Source organism: Mustela nivalis (assembly GCF_964662115.1).
Source record: "Mustela nivalis genome assembly, chromosome: 18".
Classification (NCBI taxonomy): domain Eukaryota; kingdom Metazoa; phylum Chordata; class Mammalia; order Carnivora; family Mustelidae; genus Mustela; species Mustela nivalis.
Genome location: NC_139037.1, coordinates 10,772,388 through 10,792,212, shown reverse-complemented (window position 1 = coordinate 10,792,212; position 19,825 = coordinate 10,772,388). Strand labels below are relative to the sequence as shown.

The 19,825-nt window shown below is 38.7% G+C and overlaps 1 protein-coding gene across 3 annotated transcripts in view; it reads left to right on the top strand.

The window, feature by feature from the left end:
• CNTNAP4 (contactin associated protein family member 4) overlaps positions 1-19,825 on the top strand; it is a 238,891-nt gene that overhangs the window by 30,833 nt on the left and 188,233 nt on the right. For 2 of the 3 annotated variants that reach the window (XM_082712185.1, XM_082712184.1), the window contains exon 2: positions 4,549-4,659. In XM_082712185.1, coding sequence (XP_082568311.1) covers positions 4,549-4,659 — 111 coding nt within the window. Of the gene's footprint in view, positions 1-1,146; positions 1,237-4,548; positions 4,660-19,825 lie in introns of those variants that run through there. The other variant, XM_082712186.1, reaches the window with a different exon arrangement.

Genomic DNA, 19,825 nt, shown 5'->3' with positions numbered 1-19,825 from the left:
ATTTGTGCATGTGCACACTGTAAGACATACATACTATTATGTGCATAAAATAAATGTACATATATATACATCTCTGATATATATATATAGGATGTTCATGATCTGACATAGTATTTTGTTTAAAAATAATACAATTATGTTTCTGAACTGACTTAGTATGTTATTTCAGATTTGATTGCTCCTTGCTTAAATACTTACATATTTATGCACTCTGAACAATGATCATATGCTCTCTGAGAAGCTGTAAATTATTAATCATGAAAATTTGAGGAAGCCAAGAGTTCTAGATGAGAGATTAGTCCAGAGAAGACTAGTTCACTGGGTTGCTTTTCTAGAGTCTAGGATAGGGTTTCTCAGCTACTGCCCTATTGACATTTGGGACTGGATAATTCTTTGTCTTGGAGGGTTGCCCTGTGCACTATAGGATGATGGTAGCACCCCTGTCCTCCACCCACTAGATTCTAGAATTTCCCCAAGCTGTGATGACTAGAGTGTTTCCAGATGTTGCTAACTGTTCCCTGGGGTGTTAAGTCACCTTCAGTTGTGGTTCACAGCTTTGCAAGTCTAGAACGTGTATTTCACTGCATTTACTGATGCAATCAGAGAAAACTTGTTTTCTGAATTCAGTTCACAGGAAACTGATGTTTAATCCATAATTCCATTTTCTTAAGGTCTAGAGGGAACTATTCCTTTTACTCCAGACTTGTTATTGCCATCTGAAACCTCCCTCCCTTGTTTCAAGACTGTTGAAGATCAATAGTTTTACAGTTTATTTATTATTTTATAGTTTTTTGGTAATAAGTTGCTTGGCACATCTGGAATAAGAGTAATACGACTTTTTTTTTTTTAAAGATTTTATTTATTTATTTGACAGAGAGATCACAAGTAGGCAGAGAGGCAGGCAGAGAGAGAGGGGGAAGCAGCCTCCCTGCTGAGCAAAGAGCCCGACGTGGGGCTCCATCTCAGGACCCTGAGATCATGACCCGAGCCAAAGGCTGACGTTTAACCCACTGAGCCACCCAGGCGCCCCAATAATACAACTTCTTGAGAGACAGTTGTTTATGTCATAATGGTATCTGATGAAATTCCTATATTCTAAATCTAAAGAAATAGTAGTTGTAGTTATGTCGTTCTTACATCCTGGATTCTAGGCCCCAGCTAACTTTTTAGACATCGTGGTTCCACTACAGTGAGACAAGCAAATTAACCAAAGTCTGTGTGTCATTTACCTCATCTGTAAGTAATATTGATATCTCAAAGAGGAGAAAGAGTGATAGAGATTAATAACTTTGTGAAATTGTTAAGTTCTTAGCACAGAATACCCACTGAATGTCTGTTTGTTATTATTAGTTTTATGCAAAAATAACTTTAGAATATTTTATTGCTAAATAAACACACAGTCGTTCATGGGGGAAATATGTATGCTCGTGATAAAACATAATAAGGTCATGTAGTCACCACTCAGACCAATAACTGGAACTTTACCAAATACCAGAAGCCTCCCTGACCCATTTCCCATATCCCATGTCTTTTCCCCCATAAATGAAATCATACCCATTCTTTTATTTTAATCCCACCATAAGCTAAAAATAGAACAGTATTGATTCTCAGTTTATAATGGCAAAAACAAATGAGCAGTAAATATATGCCCTCAAGAGTGATTGCACTGGAGAGGCATTTTACATCTGAAACGTCGATTTGAATCTGCATAATTGATTGTGAATTGCAGTTAAACACCCTTTTTTGGTCACACTTATACCTGAATACTAATAATGATTCAAAAATGACTGTACTTCTGGTAAATACACACAGCGCAGGCCCTCTCCCCATAGAGATATGCACTTGTTTGCACGTGCAGACGCACACATGGCCCTTTCCACAGTGCTCTAAGGCGTTTTGGTAAGTTGCTAATGGTTGGGCATAATCAGAACTCCCTCTGTCACCCCATGGATTATGTGTCTCTTTATGTCTGTCCTCCTTAATACTTGAATTACCACCAGATGGACAGGGTCAGTACTTAGGCCAATCAGTAGACATGCAGGGACTGTGGGCCAGTTACCAAGTCTGTCCTAAGAGTTAGCTGAAGAACTTCAGGTGTGCTGGAAGAAAAAGTGGACTCTAAATGAGAATGAGATGATCTTAAAAAGTAAAGTGTTATCTCAAGCAAATTCTTCTGAAAGACATGCTGATGTTAAGTTGGCATGCCTTATCTCTTATACTCTAGACATTTAGCTTTAAAGAAAAACATTTCCAATAGCAGGACTGCCAAAATATTGTAGTTTGAATACTAAAGCAATGAAACTACTAATGACTTTAAAAATAACTGTTCAGGCAGAATAAGCTTCATAAAATTTCAAATGAATCTAGATAATTCCTAGATTAATTTAAATGAAATTGCTTACTGTTAATTTAAAAATTAGGACAATAACCTTGCATGATTTTTAATTACCAATTATGTTAAATTCTAAATATGAAAGAAATGTTTTTTTCTGATTAGAGTAAAAAATGGCAACAACTTAATAATTGTATAAAATAAAATACAAATATATAAAGATTGAATATATTGAAGAACTAACTGAATGAAATAAGTGTATATGGATATTGTGGTCACCAGGAGATCATTCTTATCCCTTCCCTCTTTCTTGGTGCCTTATTTTAAATTGTATGTGGTACACATAAAAGCATAGAGGATGGGGCGCCTGGGTGGCTCAGTGGGTTAAAGCCTATGCCTTCGGCTCAGGTCATGATCTCAGGGTCCTGAGATTGAGCCCCGCATTGGGCTCTCTGCTCAGCTGGGAGCCTGCTTCCTCCTCTCTCTCTGCCTGCTTCTCTGCCTACTTGTGATCTCTCTCTCTCTCTCTCTCTCTCTGTGTCAAATAAATAAATAAAAACCTAAAAAAAGCATAGATGATAGACAGATGTGTGCTTTCATATATATCCTTATGTGCATGTTGATATATGCATACATGTCTATACACACACAATAGACACATTACCTTCCTCCAGAAGTATCCACTATCCTGAATTTTATGCTTTTCGTTTGTTTTTTTAAGTAGTTTTTAAAAATTCACATGTATTCCTAAACAACATATTGCTTAGCTTTGCTTATTTTGAAGATACTTAAAACTATCAAGTATGTCTTATATGGTCTCTTATAATTTGATTTTTTTCACTAAAAATTTTGTGTCTAAAGATCCAACTATATCTTTGGTGTGCATTAGTGTGTTTTCTTTGTACTGATGCAGATTACTCCACTGTGATGAGTACTACAATTCATTGATCTGTTCTTTGGTCATTGGCTGTTTGAGTTGTGAACGATTGTTTTCTATTATGAACAGTGCTGCTGAAAACTGCATGTCTCCTGGTGCACAATGCTAGAGTTTCTCTAGGTCAATGTTTGCCAACTTTTCTCTTCTCATAGGACAGAGAAAATACTAGTACTTGTATCACATCCTTGGGTTAGAAAGGCAAACTCCTTGAGACCAGCGGTTCGTTTTAGGGATACTGTGCCCAGGATGGTATATATATCAGGGGAATTGGAGGAGCATCAGGGTACGGAAAGTTCAAATGCACAAGCTAATGACAAATTGTTTTTTTAAGTAGGTGCTCAAATTTACACTTCCACTAGCAGCCTGTTGGAGCTTCTCTTGGCCCACATTCTGCAGATGATCTGGTGTTGTCAAAATCCTCAAATCTTGAGAAAATACTGTCTGTAAAATAGTATCTAACTGTAGTCTTGATTTACACTTCTTTTTACTGATGAGTTAGATCATCAGTTTATATAGGTTCTGTTCTGTGAGTTTTCCACTCTTCCCTTGTGCTGTTTTTCCAAGTGTGTTTTTTAACTGATTTAAAGGTAGTTTTCTTTCTCTCTGTCTCTCTTTTTTTTAAAAAGATTTATTTATTTTAGAGAGAGAGTGTGTGTGTGAGTTGGGGGGTCAGGCAGAGGGAAAGAATCTTCAGGCAGAGTCTCTGCTGGGCATGGAGCCTAACCCAGGGCTTGATCTCGTAAGCCATGAGACCATGACCTGAGCTGAAACCAAGACTCAGACGCTCAACCAACTGAGCAACCCCATTTATCTTTATTTTATTTTATTTTCCTTAATTTGGCATACTAATCATATGCTGTTTTGCACGCACTTTTCACAGATGATGTTTCTCTTTATGTGTCCTTTGGCAACCATAATTTCTTAATTTTAATATAGTTTAATTTATAAATCTTTCCTTGTATACCTTTTTTATAAATTCAGTATACTGACTGGGTATTTTTGTTTCTTGCTTTTGGTAAACCTTTTTTCCACTTCAAGATATTATAATTTCTGTGGAAATTTTTCTTCCCTATTTTCCTATTCTCTTGTCTTTAAATTCTTTTTTCTTTTCTTACTGAACTTAATAGCCCTCGAGTGGAAAATTGCATATAAGCAATGGGCATGTTGTTCGAGATCCTGGTACTTTTTTGTTTGGTTTTGTTTTGTTTGTTTGACCTGTTGGATCCAAGAAAGCTGTCAGCACTGTACTAACCTGAATGTGGATTTTCCCTTTTGGTAGATGATTGTGATGAGCCTCTGGTGTCCACCTTGTCTCAGGCATCATTCAGCAGTTCGTCTGAACTTTCTAGCAGTCATGGTGCTGGATTTGCAAGACTAAATCGAAGAGATGGTAAGTCTGCTTTTTTCCTTCTGATCGGTTCATGATGAATCTCATTAATTTTCTATTCTCTTATAATAAAATCATTACAAGTGATATATTGTGAAATATATATATTTCACAATCAGCAAATGGCTGGAACTCATGGGACATATAGGGCCTGTAGGACTGGTTCTGGAATGGCCAAGGGTCACATCCCATTTTAAAATCCTATATCATCATTTCAGCACCAGAAGAAGCGAATTCCTTCAGTATGGTGAGCTTCATATATCTCTTATAAAATAAACCTTTCCACAACAATATATAATCATTATGTATATAGTAGCCATGAAAATTTAATTGACCCTCTATTTCAAGTTACATAGGAAGCTCACAAGAAGACGTAATTTTCAAAGATGCTAGTTATTTAAAAATAAGAATCCCACAGTTTGTTTCATTCTCAATATAGGTGACACGATTTTCTTTCCTGTGGAGGAAAGAGAACTTAATAAGTTTCGTGCTCCTGTAGGAATACTCAGTTCTTACTGTTGACAATCTCTTAGGTAGGTTGTGTTTGATTTCTTGACTATGTTTAAAGGAAGGTGTGGATAATTAAAAGGCAACTTGCTATTGAAGTAAGAGAGAATTTCAGAACTCTGCACACGTAGAGACAGCATCATCGTGGCCCCTTTCCATAATGCGCTAAGGCAAAAGCCATCTGCACTTACATTCTATGGAAGGAGGCTTGGCAATCCTAACACAGAAAACATTTTTAGCAACCACGAAAAAATAGACGCCGACATCATATATTATTGAAACCGCGATTTGCTCATTTATTATCCCCTTCTCGCTGCCATATGTCAGCCACTTCTCATTTTTCTCCTTGGTGTTATCCTTGGTGCTATTGTAATGCTTGAGCACAATGAACATTGGACATAACAAATGGATCATACGTGTGTCTGTCTGTCTGTCTGTGTTTTGCCATCTGGTACACATGATAAATATCTGATACTTTAGCATGACTTTAAATTTAAGTTTATTTTAAAATGATATCTTCTCTTATTTAAGACAGTCACTTATGTGTGTTTCTGGGTGTGAAAGCATCAGTGGGAGAGCAAACATGGAGATCCTTGTATCAGATGGGGAATTTGAAGAGCTTTGAATACATCTGCATAGACCCTGCTTATCAGTTACATTTATTTGCCTTGTAGTGAGGGTTAATGGTCACACTGGACTCTCTCTCCCTATTTGCAGTTCTGAATTTTTGACTGACCAAAGGCAAGTGAGCTCTCCTAGCCTCTCTGGAGACCGGTCCAGCCCCTACCCCCACAGTTCTCCTAGCAGAAGTGCTGACATCACTGATCTTACAATGAGCCTTCCCTCTTATAGTCCTTTTCAAAGTAGGGCAGGCTTTTACATTTACCACAGCTCCATTTGAATAAGAAGAGCTTTCTTAGAATCTGGCCCATGGAAGGGTACAAAATTTAATTTAACTATTTATCGTTGTTTTGTTTGTTGAAATTTAATAAATCACACAAAATATATATGTTATTAATTGGATCAGGTCATATTTTACATTTATTTATAGACTCATCAGAAGTCTTCATGAGTGAGACTCATTTTCATTCTTAATTCGTTTCTATGGCTCTTGGTGAACCACAATATCAAACTTCATGAATCTCATTTGCATGTTAATGAAATGGAGAAACAAAACAGGATCATTTTAATTATCTTTTGCTGGTTGTCAACCTACTTGATTACATTTTTTCTTTTTTATTTAGTTTTTCTTTTTTCTTTCCTCTTAATTACATCAAGTGTTTACAAAGGAATGTCAGATTTTGAGTGATTTATTAAAGGCTATATATTATTTCTACTATCTACATTTCTTGTAGTTTATTTATTTATTTATTTATTTTTAAAGATTTTATTTATTTGAGAGAGAGAGAGAGAGAGCATGAGTGGGGGGGCAGGGAATGAAAGAAGCCGGCTCCCTGCTTAAGCGGGCTCCCTGCTCATCAGGGAACCCGGCATAGGACTTGATCCCAGGACCCTGAGATCATGACCCAAGACAAAGGCAGTCGCTTAACTGACCGAGCCACCTAGGCGCCCCTCCTTGCAGTATATTTAGACTATGGAAGGGTGTTTCGTCAAGTCAGGAGGTCATGTATAAATAAACCAAATCAACAAATAAAGGTCAAAGTGTCCCAGAAATACAGATAGAGTGACCTCTCTCTTGTGGAATCTAGAAATCTTAAAGCCAAAGAAAGACAATCGAGAAACAAAGAATCAGGCTCCTCCAGCTGCTATTCTCTCTCTGCTCGCTAAATGCCTTGGTTAACTGTGAACATAACGAGGCTCCATTATTCCCGTGCTGGGAGAAGGGGACCAGGAAAAGATACTGTTGAACACAATGAGTTACCAGGAGAGAGGAAGAAAAATGAACCTTTCAAAGGAATATTAATTAAATTTTACCAGTTGAATACTATTGTGGGTTGAGTTGTGTCCTCCAAAAGGACATATTCAAGTTCTCACAGATACTTACCCACGAGTCTCTATTTGGACATAGGGTCTCCACAGTGTGATCAAGTTAGAGTCATATGGGATTAGGTCATACTGGCTTTGGATCAGGGAGCTCCAGATCAGGCCTTCTAAGGAGAATGAGATTTGGAGACACACAGAGACAGAAGAGACCAAAAGAAGAAGGTCATGTGGAAATGGGAGATGTAGAAATGGAAGCAGAAATTGGAACGATATGGCCGCAAACCAAGATAGGTGTGTATTGCTAGTCCCTGCCAGACGCTAGGAGGAGGCTGGGAAGGAGTCTTTTCTAAAGCTCCAGAAGAAGGAGCGTAGACCTGCTGACACCATGATTTTGGACTTCCAGCCTCCAAAACTGTGGAAAATAAGTTCTGTTGTTTTAAGCTGCCCAGTTTGTGATATTCCGTGTTAGCAGCCTGGGCAGCTAGTACCAGTGCCGTTGAGCAAATAACTTCTTTTCCATACTTGTTTGTACTGGGAGGATGACTCTCAACTTGAACCTGGAAGATTTCATAGCTCAGAGGACTGTAATCCAGATGTAACCGTAAATAACACAGACAAACAAAAAGCCATCACTGCTAATACTGGCTACATAATGGGATTCAGCCCCTCTCTGCCTTTATATAATACCATATTGTTACAGTTTCAGTGTAGTTTGAGTTATGATGGGCACCTAAAGTTACTGCTGTCAATGTCAAGTTCAAACAGGTTCTAGTGCACCATTTGATAGTCCAAGTGTGTTCTTAGGACAGAGTGTAAGGAAGCCACTTAAGTAGAACTGTTCTTCATGCTGCAGTGTAATCCAAATGACAATTTGTATTTTCATGTGCTCGGGAAACCTAGGAAATGGTTTATTGCAAACTGATATACTTGTGTGTTCACGTAAAATAGTAAAGTAGTAAATAAAGTTATTATGCACAGCAAAAATAAAATACTTACAGGTATGAGTACAAACATATATACGTGCATGTGTTTATTTATATAGCAGATTGCTTCCATAACCGAAAAATATGGTAAGTTTTCTCTCATCTATTCTGTAAGATCAAAATATATCCTATTTTGCTAGAAAGTTGAATGTTTGTCTCTATTTTCCCACTGTCAGTTTTTTTTAACTGCAGCTAAACCCTTCTACTCGAAATGCTTACAGAGCAGTGCTTCCCCATGCCTATAGAATTTGCTGTTAAAATCAAGCATCTATCTGTAGAGAAATTAGCATATTTGGTTAATTGACAACTCCCATTTTCAGATGTACTTCTAAGAGAATAATTATGATATTCTATACAGGGTTATTTGGTGATTTTTACTGCCCTAAATTACTGTGCTTGTTCGCATACAACTATCATGCCTAAATTAAAACCCAAAAGAAAAATCCCCAAGGTATGCATGATGCATGTCAGTGCTGAAAAGGACAGATAAGGTGAATGTTTCCTGCTGTTAAACAGATTGCATAAAATCTCTTATAATTATCACATTTTTAAAAAGATAACAATAATGCACTTAATAACAATTCTTTTCCTTTATGAGGAAAAGAATAGGAGATGAATTTTGCACAGAACTGGAAAGACTCAAGCCTAAGGAAAGGGGAGCCTCATTGGCGCAGTGAGTGTGGGTCAGGAGTGTGCCTGAGAGGTCCCCAGGACAAGAGATGGGGTGGACAAGCTTCCCGACTGAAAAGAATACGGATTTGGTGCATTGGGGATGGACTTTTCTTGTATGTGTTAGGGAACAAAGATGCCAGCAATTTATTTGCTTCTGTATTCTGTTTCCCCATTAAACCCAGAATCTGATGTGCCTAAGTAAACCCTTGGCACCTGAGAAATTACCAAATTGCAAGGGACATACACCTTTATGCTGATTTGGGCTGTGAGTACATGACTTCTCACCAGCTCTGCCTGATGCCTCTGTCTCCTGCCCTAACTTATCTCCAGGATTAGGAGATACACTGAGATGAGAGCACTTAAACCCAACTAAATCCCTGAGTAGTCAGATCCCTGAGAGTTACCCCTGTAGTCACAGAACACAAGTATCCCCAGCACACTTGAACCTTAGCTAACGTGCTCTCATACTCTCTCTCTCCAGTGGATCATAAAATTTTAGGTGAAAAGCAGACACCTCTGGATTAGACATATCTGAGACCAGTTCACCATTCTAGGGTTTAAATTACTGAAAACTCTTACTCATTTAAGGACAGAAAAAAAATTTAACCACTATGATTTAATTTTCTACTTTTCTTTCTTTCTTTTTTTTTTTTTTTTTCTATTTTTAAAGATTTATTTATTTGAGAGAGTGGAGAGGGGAAGAGTAGAGGGAAAGGGCAGGAGAATCTTAAGCAGACTCGGGACCAGGCACAGAACCTTATGAGAGCTCCAAGTGGGGCTCAATCCCACGACTCTGAGATCACAGCCTGAGCCAAAACCAAAAGTCGGATGGACAACCGACTGTGCCACCCAGACACCCCTTTAATTTCCTTATTTTCTGTTGAAAGAATAGGGTTGGTACTGAAGTGGTATTCGCTTTATGGAAAATGATGGCTCTGATATGACCATAGGAAAAGCACTGTCCCAAGAGAATGTTAAACAGTTTCAAAGCGTGTCCTGCGCATTAACCACAGTTTAACAAACCTCACGGGACCAAAGGTAATCTCGGGAAATTTGGGCTTCCATGTAACTCTGGTAGGAAGAGTTCATTTCTTCCTGACTAATTACAAAGCTAAACAGTAATTACACTTATCTTTTATATGTCCATTAGTAGCTCGAAGCAAAGATAAAACATTCTCCTATATCCTTAGTCAAAGTCTGTGAGCTAGGGTCATCTGATGGTTCTACTTAAAATATTCTACTTTTTTAGCAACCGGAGATTGGTTTATGAGGTTAAAAAAGAACTTCCAAAGAGATTAACATTTTGATAAAGGTTTGGAAAATGAAGTTCTAGATCAATTTTATGGTCCGTGGTGTGTCACCTATGCTTATAGATTATATTTTGTATGCTGGCCTTGAGAAGGTGGAATAAAAATGAGTGAAGATTTACATCTTATTTCTCCATATACCTACATCCTGTGTTCATTAAAGCAGAGGAGAGCTTCCTGTCATTTCTGTGATTAATATAGAATCACTTCCACTCTTCTATTGATTCACTTGACTTAAGACCAGAGTTGATCATCCACCTGGCTGTTTGGCTCTCTCTTTACTTTGGATGTGGCCGTCCCTTCTGGGCTCCTTCCTTAAGGGTATGTTCCATTCTCTTCTCATCTCTTCTGCCAGAGTCCTGGTCTTCCCTCTATCTTCCCTTTATGGTCTTTGTCTTCCCTCTAGCACACTTCCTTCAACTCTAGATCGATCTGATAATGTAATCCGAGTAGATGGGCCAAGTAGCCAATCCTAAGCAATTTATAGTGATTAAAAAAAAAATCTGGTTTTGGCAACACAAAAACTAGATCGTAATACTAAATTATGAGTTGCCTTAGGGAATGAAATTTTCTCCTTTCCTATAAAAGTAGGGGGTTGAATTCAAGGATCTCTAAGCTCCATGACAATATAGCCTTCTTATTTATACTACTCTATAAGCAATATCTTTTCTTTCTGACTCGCTCTAATAACGGGGAGTTTTTCAAAGCATGTGAGTGAGTGAAAGTGAAGGGCCTTCACTAAGAAAGTAAGTAGGGTACCTTACGGCAGATTGTTCTTCTCTGTGCCCTCAAGTGAGAAGACACAGAATGCTCCTGGCTTAGGAAATGTCCTAAACTAATCCTAATCCTAAATCTAGGAATTCAAGTTATAGATACTGAATATCAAATACTGAAATTGATACAATGCCTCAAATTTGGTCAATTAAAATACATTCATAAAATTTAAAGTTATCATTAATATAATGTACCTTTCTTTGTGTATATCTAATACTTTTCAGAGTGCCAAGGAGGAAAATTTCACATGTAAGGACAGAGAAAACCGTGAGTTATGGGATCATGTGGTGTGTTAGGTGGACTCTTCCAGAAGCACACCCTGGGCCATGATGAGGTGCCGGTAGGTTATTAGGGGATATCTACCAGGAGAATGCAGTGAGGGAGGTGGGGGAGAAAGCAGAGAGAGGAAGGGAAAGAAACCAAATAACTGCAAGTCAAGTCCTGTACACAGCCTGATCACCCAGGAAACTCTGGATGTTCAGATTATTCCTAAGCTGTTGTCCTACCTCATGGTAAAGGAACTGAGTCTAGCAAGGTGGCTGGTCAGTTTAGGAAAGTTAATGTCTCAGGCAGCTTGGGCTGCTGTAACAAAATACTGTAGAGGTCGTAAGTGGTAGATATTTATTTCTTGCTGTTCTGGAGGCTGGGAAGTCTTGAGATTGAGAGATGGTGGCAGATTCAGTTCCTGGTGAGAGCTTGCTTTAGCTAGTAGATAGCCACCTTCTCTCTGTGTGCTCACACAGCCTTCCCTTGATGTGTCTGGGGAGAACGCTTCTCTCCGTCTTCCTCTTCCTAAAAGAGCACTTTTAGGAAGCACTAAAATCCCCTCACCAGCGGCCCATTCTCAAGACCTAATCTAAACCGAAGTACTTCTGCAAGTTAGCACCAAATACCATCACACTGGGGGTTAAGGCTTCAACTATGAATTTGGGGGGGACATATATTCAGTCTTTAACAGCTTCATTTCTATAAACTAGTAAACCAGCTAGAAAGTGTTAACTGCTTGAAGATATCTGATAGAAACCCAAGATAGCCAGGCCTTCAAGGGGGAAAGATCCTGGAGAGAAACGAAATAGTATATAGTGAGCCTGACATTTTCTGCACCAAACAAGAGCTTTAAAATATATGAAGAAAAATGGACAGAAACAATAGGAGAAACAGACAATACAAACTGATGCACAAAACGGAGTGAGGAGTTTTTAACTGCTCTCTCTGACTCGTATTGAAGAAGTAGGCAAAAAACACTGAAAGTACAGAAGATTTTAACAGCTAGTTAACAAATTTGACTAAATATGTAAATATGTAATTTATATTTGTATAATGGGTAGGTTGTATAAAACCCTACCCCCAACAACTACAGAATACACATTCTTGTCCAGTGTACGTTTGCATATTTACTTAAGCTTATTCTGGGCCATAAAAATTGTTTGAACAGATCTCAAAGGATTTAAATCCTACAGAGTAAGTCCCTTGGCCATAGTTGAATTAAGCTAGAAATCAATGATTAAGAACAACTTCAAAACCTTAAAAAGGTGTGGAATTTAATTAATATACTTTCCAAAAAAGAAATCTCAGTGGAAATTAGGGGACATTTTAATTCAATGATAACCAGATACTGTAGGTCAAAACTGAGATAGCACATATTACAGGCTAGCAGCCTTCCTTGCACATATTACCAAAAAAAGGGCAGGCTACATATTCATGATCTGACCATTGCCTGCTTCTTCTATTTCCTGAGAATTTCTTTTAAAAATGGCAGATTAAACCAAAAGTAAGCAAAAAGACAAGAAAAAAGTACATTGATTAATGAAATAGCAAAGATGCAATACAATCAATAAGACAAAACTGTAACAAGAGGATATTTCAACAAACTTTTCTGCTAATCATGGTGAACATTTAAATGAACGAAAAAAATTATTGGAAAAACATAACCTAAAAAGTTGTGCCCAAGAAATAAAATGGATAATTTAAATATCCCTCTGTCTGTTAAAGATAGTGAATCCATAATTCACATGCTTCAACGGAGAAAACTCCAGGCTAAAATGCCTTCATACGTGAATTCTCCCAGATACTTTTAAGGAAGATAAAACTCTAATCTTCCACATTCTCTTCCAGAGGACAGAAAAAAAGTCAAAATACTTCCCAGCTCATTCTATGAGGCCAGCATAACCTTGATACCAAACCCTGTCAAGGACAAACAAGAAAGGAAAATTAAAAGCCACTCTCTCTCATGAATATAAATTCAAAATACTCCAAACAAAATGTTAGCCCATATGTGTGGAGGGACTGGGACTGAGCTTCAGAATGAGAATACACCCTCTTGGCTGGAAAGCCCATGTGCTCTCCAAGCCGGGTGGGTCGCGTCTCCAAAGAAACAGTGAAAGCAGGGGCTTGGAACATTCCAGTCTGATGTACAGAAGAATCCTGAGCATCTTCCCGAGCAGGGGATCACGCAGAAGTGTGAGGATAGCCAGCAGTAGAAAACCATCTTTTTTTTTTTTTTTTTTGTATTCACTCTTATTAGAGACTATAGTCATTAAAGATGTGCTGTAATCTGTTGGACCTCTCTTAGGTGACACATCCTCTCAGCCACACCTCTATCTCTAGCCAGTGAGATAAGGAGCAAGTCCAGCTTCCAACAGGTATAACAGGGCCTCTTCTGGGATTGTACCACTTACCTGAAGCTTCCTGTCCATGGTTTCCTTGATGCTCCCAGGGAATCCAAGGGACATTATAATTGTGACTGTAGAGTATGGGGAGTAGTACCTGCCTATGAGGCTGATCTTGACCAACAGAGAATAACAACCAAAAAGGACAGATAAAACCTTCCTGCTTTGTCCTCAGGGTGGGAAGTTCTGAGATGCATTTCAGTAAGGGTGCTCAGAAGTATTAAATTCCTATTTTATTCACACATTGTTTTTCTGATTTTGTTTCGTTGTGTGTGTTGTCTTATATCTCACAGAGCTTCTTTCTCATGATTTTTTTTTTAACTTTTTATTTTTTATAAACATATATTTTTATCCCCAGGGGTACAGGTCTGTGAATCACCAGGTTTACACACTTCACAGCACTCACCAAAGCACATACCCTCCCCAATGTCCATAATCCCACCCCCTTCTCCCAAACCCCCTCCCCCCAGCAACCCTCAGTTTGTTTTGTGAGATTAAGAGTCACTTATGGTTTGTCTCCCTCCCAATCCCATCTTGTTTCATTTATTCTTCTCCTACCCACTTAAGCCTCCCTGTTGCATCACCACTTCCTCATATCAGGGAGATCATATGATAGTTGTCTTTCTCTGCTTGACTTATTTCGCTAAGCATGATACGCTCTAGTTCCATCCATGTTGTCGCAAATGGCAAGATTTCATTTCTTTTGATGGCTGCATAGTATTCCATTGTGTATATATACCACATCTTCTTGATCCATTCATCTGTTGATGGACATCTAGGTTCTTTCCATAGTTTGGCTATTGTGGACATTGCTGCTATAAACATTCGGGTGCATGTGCCCCTTTGGATCACTACATTTGTATCTTTAGGGTAAATACCCAATAGTGCAATTGCTGGGTCATAGGGCAGTTCTATTTTCAACATTCTGAGGAACCTCCATGCTGTTTTCCAGAGTGGCTGCACCAGCTTGCATTCCCACCAACAGTGTAGGAGGGTTCCCCTTTCTCCACATCCTCGCCAGCATCTGTCATTTCCTGACTTGTTGATTTTAGCCATTCTGACTGGTGTGAGGTGATATCTCATTGTGGTTTTGATTTGTATTTCCCTGATGCCGAGTGATATGGAGCACTTTTTCATGTGTCTGTTGGCCATCTGGATGTCTTCTTTGCAGAAATGTCAGTTCATGTCCTCTGCCCATTTCTTGATTGGATTATTTGTTCTTTGGGTGTTGAGTTTGCTAAGTTCTTTATAGATTCTGGACACTAGTCCTTTATCTGATATGTCGTTTGCAAATATCTTCTCCCATTCTGTCAGTTGTCTTTTGGTTTTGTTAACTGTTTCCTTTGCTGTGCAAAAGCTTTTGATCTTGATGAAATCCCAATAGTTCATTTTTGCCCTTGCTTCCCTTGCCTTTGGCAATGTTCCTAGGAAGATGTTGCTGCGGTTGAGGTCGAAAAGGTTGCTGCCTGTGTTCTCCTCAAGGATTTTGATGGATTCCTTTCGCACATTGAGGTCCTTCATCCATTTTGAGTCTATTTTCGTGTGTGGTGTAAGGAAATGGTCCAATTTCATTTTTCTGCATGTGGCTGTCCAATTTTCCCAACACCATTTATTGAAGAGGCTGTCTTTTTTCCATTGGACATTCTTTCCTGCTTTGTCAAAGATTAGTTGACCATAGATTTGAGGGTCTATTTCTGGGCTCTCTATTCTATTCCATTGATCTATGTGTCTGTTTTTGTGCCAGTACCATGCTATCTTGATGATGACAGCTTTGTAATAGAGCTTGAAGTCTGGAATTGTGATGCCACCAACTTTGGCTTTCTTTTTCAATATCCCTTTGGCTATTCGAGGTCTTTTCTGGTTCCATATAAATTTTAGAATTATTTGTTCCATTTCTTTGAAAAAGATGGATGGTACTTTGATAGGAATTGCATTAAATGTGTAGATTTCTTTAGGTAGCATAGACATTTTTGCAATATTTATTCTTCCAATCCAGGAGCATGGAACATTTTTCCATTTCTTTGTGTCTTCCTCAATTTCTTTCATGAGTACTTTATAGTTTTCTGAGTATAGATTCTGTGTCTCTTTGGTTAGGTTTATTCCTAGGTATCTTATGGTTTTGGATGCAATTGTAAATGGGATTGACTCCTTAATATCTCTTTCTTCTGTCTTGCTGTTGGTGTAGAGAAATGCAACTGATTTCTGTGCATTGATTTTATATCCTGACACTTTACTGAATTCCTGTATAAGTTCTAGCAGTTTTGGAGTGGAGTCTTTTGGGTTTTCCACATATAGTATCATATCATCTGCGAAGAGTGATAATTTGACTTCTTCTTTGCCGATTTGGATGCCTTTAATTTCCTTTTGTTGTCTGATTGCTGAGGCTAGGACCTCTAGTACTATGTTGAATAGCAGTGGTGATAATGGACATCCCTGCCGTGTTCCTGACCTTAGTGGAAAAGCTTTCAGTTTTTCTCCATTGAGAATGATATTTGCGGTGGGTTTTTCATAGATGGCTTTGATGATATTGAGGTATGTGCCCTCTATCCCTACACTTTGAAGAGTTTTGATCAGGAAGGGATGCTGTACTTTGTCAAATGCTTTTTCAGCATCTATTGAGAGTATCATATGGTTCTTGTTCTTTCTTTTATTGATGTGTTGTATCACATTGACTGATTTGCGGATGTTGAACCAACCTTGCAGCCCTGGAATAAATCCCACTTGGTCGTGGTGAATAATCTTTTTAATGTACTGTTGAATCCTATTGGCTAGTATTTTGTTGAGTATTTTCGCATCTGTGTTCATCAAGGATATCGGTCTATAGCTCTCTTTTTTGGTGGGATCCTTGTCTGGTTTTGGGATCAAGGTGATGCTGGCCTCATAAAATGAGTTTGGAAGTTTTCCTTCCATTTCTATTTTTTGGAACAGTTTCAGGAGAATAGGAATTAGTTCTTCTTTAAATGTTTGGTAGAATTCCCCCGGGAAGCCGTCTGGCCCTGGGCTTTTGTTTGTTTGGAGATTTTTAATGACTGTTTCAATCTCCTTACTGGTTATGGGTCTGTTCAGGCTTTCTATTTCTTCCTGGTTCAGTTGTGGTAGTTTATATGTTTCTAGGAATGCATCCATTTCTTCCAGATTGTCAAATTTATTGGCGTAGAGTTGCTCATAGTATGTTCTTATAATAGTTTGTATTTCTTTGGTGTTAGTTGTGATCTCTCCTCTTTCATTCATGATTTTATTTATTTGGGTCCTTTCCCTTTTCTTTTTGATAAGTCGGGCCAGGGGTTTATCAATTTTATTAATTCTTTCAAAGAACCAGCTCCTAGTTGCGTTGATTTGTTCTATTGTTTTTTTGGTTTCTATTTCATTGATTTCTGCTCTGATCTTTATGATTTCTCTTCTCCTGCTGGGCTTAGGGTTTCTTTCTTGTTCTTTCTCCAGCTCCTTTAGGTGTAGGGTTAGGTTGTGTACCTGAGACCTTTCTTGTTTCTTGAGAAAGGCTTGTACCGCTATATATTTTCCTCTCAGGACTGCCTTTGTTGTGTCCCACAGATTTTGAACCGTTGTATTTTCATTATCATTTGTTTCCATGATTTTTTTCAATTCTTCTTTAATTTCCCGGTTGACCCATTCATTCTTTAGAAGGATACTGTTTAGTCTCCATGTATTTGGGTTCTTTCCAAACTTCCTTTTGTGGTTGAGTTCTAGCTTTAGAGCATTGTGGTCTGAAAATATGCAGGGAATGATCCCAATCTTTTGATACCGGTTGAGTCCTGATTTAGGACCGAGGATGTGATCTATTCTGGAGAATGTTCCATGTGCACTAGAGAAGAATGTGTATTCTGTTGCTTTGGGATGAAATGTTCTGAATATATCTGTGATGTCCATCTGGTCCAGTGTGTCGTTTAAGGCCTTTATTTCCTTGCTGATCTTTTGCTTAGATGACCTGTCCATTTCAGTGAGGGGAGTGTTAAAGTCCCCTACTATTATTGTATTATTGTTGATGTGTTTCTTTGATTTTGTTATTAATTGGTTTATATAGTTGGCTGCTCCCACGTTGGGGGCATAGATATTTAAAATTGTTAAATCTTCTTGTTGGACAGACCCTTTGAGTATGATATAGTGTCCTTCCTCATCTCTTATTATAGTCTTTGGCTTAAAATCTAATTGATCTGATATAAGGATTGCCACTCCTGCTTTCTTCTGATGTCCATTAGCATGGTAAATTCTTTTCCACCCCCTCACTTTAAATCTGGAGGTGTCTTCGGGCTTAAAATGAGTTTCTTGGAGGCAACATATAGATGGGTTTTGTTTTTTTATCCATTCTGATACCCTGTTTCTTTTGACAGTGGCATTTAGCCCATTCACATTCAGGGTAACTATTGAGAGATATGAATTTAGTGCCATTGTATTGCCTGTAAGGTGACTGTTACTGTATATGGTCTCTGTTCCTTTCTGATCTACCACTTGTAGGCTCTCTCTTTGCTTAGAGGACCCCTTTCAATATTTCCTGTAGAGCTGGTTTGGTATTTGCAAATTCTTTCAGTTGTTGTTTGTCCTGGAAGCTTTTAATCTCTCCTTCTATTTTCAATGATAGCCTAGCTGGATATAGTATTCTGGGCTGCATGTTTTTCTCGTTTAGTGCTCTAAAAATATCATGCCAGCTCTTTCTGGCCTGCCAGGTCTCTGTGGATAAGTCAGCTGCCAATCTAATATTTTTACCATTGTATGTTACAGACTTCTTTTCCCGGGCTGCTTTCAGGATTTTCTCTTTGTCACTGAGACTTGTAAATTTTACTATTAGGTGACGGGGTGTGGGCCTATTCTTATTGATTTTGAGGGGCGTTCTCTGAACCTCCTGAATTTTGATGCTCGTTCCCTTTGCCATATTGGGGAAATTCTCCCCAATAATTCTCTCCAGTATACCTTCTGCTCCCCTCTCTCTTTCTTCTTCTTCTGGAATCCCAATTATTCTAATGTTGTTTCGTCTTATGGTGTCACTTATCTCTCGAATTCTCCCCTCGTGGTCCAGTAGCTGTTTGTCCCTCTTTTGCTCAGCTTCTTTATTCTCTGTCATTTGGTCTTCTATATCACTAATTCTTTCTTCTGCCTCATTTATCCTAGCATTTAGAGCCTCCATTTTTTATTGCACCTCATTAATAGCTTTTTTGATTTCAACTTGGTTAGATTTTAGTTCTTTTATTTCTCCAGAAAGGGCTTTTATATCTCTCGAGAGGGTTTCTCTAATATCTTCCATGCCTTTTTCGAGCCCGGCTAGAACCTTGAGAATTGTCATTCTGAACTCTAGATCTGACATATGACCGATGTCTGTATTGATTAGGTCCCTAGCCTTCGGTACTGCCTCTTGTTCTTTTTTTTGTGTTGAATTTTTACGTCTTGTCATTTTGGCCAGATAAGAGTAAATGAAGGGGCAAGTAAAATACTAAAAGGGTGGCAACAACCCCACGAAAATATGCTTTAACCAAATTAGAAGAGATCCAAAATCGTGAGTGGGGAGAAAGGGGATAAAAAGAGGTTCAAAAAGGAATAAAGAAAAAAAAAGAACAAAGAAAAGAAAAAAAAAGAAAAGAAAACAATTTTTTAAAAAAGAAAACACCTGAGAAAAATGTAAAAAAGAAAAAATATATATATTAGATAAACTACTAAAAAATCGTTAAAAAAGAAAAAGGTAACAGCTAAAAAAAAAATTTTACTTGAAGGCGAGAAGAAGAAAAAAAAAATGAAAAAGAAAAAATTAAATTAACTGCAAGACTAAAAAAAATCACAGGAAAAAAGCCATGAGTTCTGTGCTTGGCTTTCTCCTCCTCTGGAATTCTGCTGCTCTCCTTGGTATTGAAACAGCACTCCTTGGTAGGTGAACTTGGTCTCGGCTGGATTTCTTGTTGATCTTCTGGGGGAGGGGCCTGTTGTAGTGATTCTCAAGTGTCTTTGCCCCAGGTGGAATTACACCGCCCTTACCGGGGGCCTGCGTGAGTAATCCGCTCGGGTTTGCTTTCAGGAGCTTTTGTTCCCTGAGCGCTTTCCGTAGAGTTCCGGAGGACGGGAATACAAATGGCGGCCTCCTGGTCTCCAGCCCAGAGGAGCCGAGAGCCCCGGGCCCCACTCCTCAGTGCGCGCTCAGAGAACAGCGCCCAGTTACTCCCGTCTGCCTGACCTCCGGCCGCGCTCCGAGCTCACCGAGCCTGCGACCGGTTCAAGGTAACCCCAAGCTGCGAGCTTACTGTCGGCTCTGTCTCTGCAGCGGGCTTTCCCGTTCCAATACCCGCAAGCTCTGCGACACTCAGACACCCCC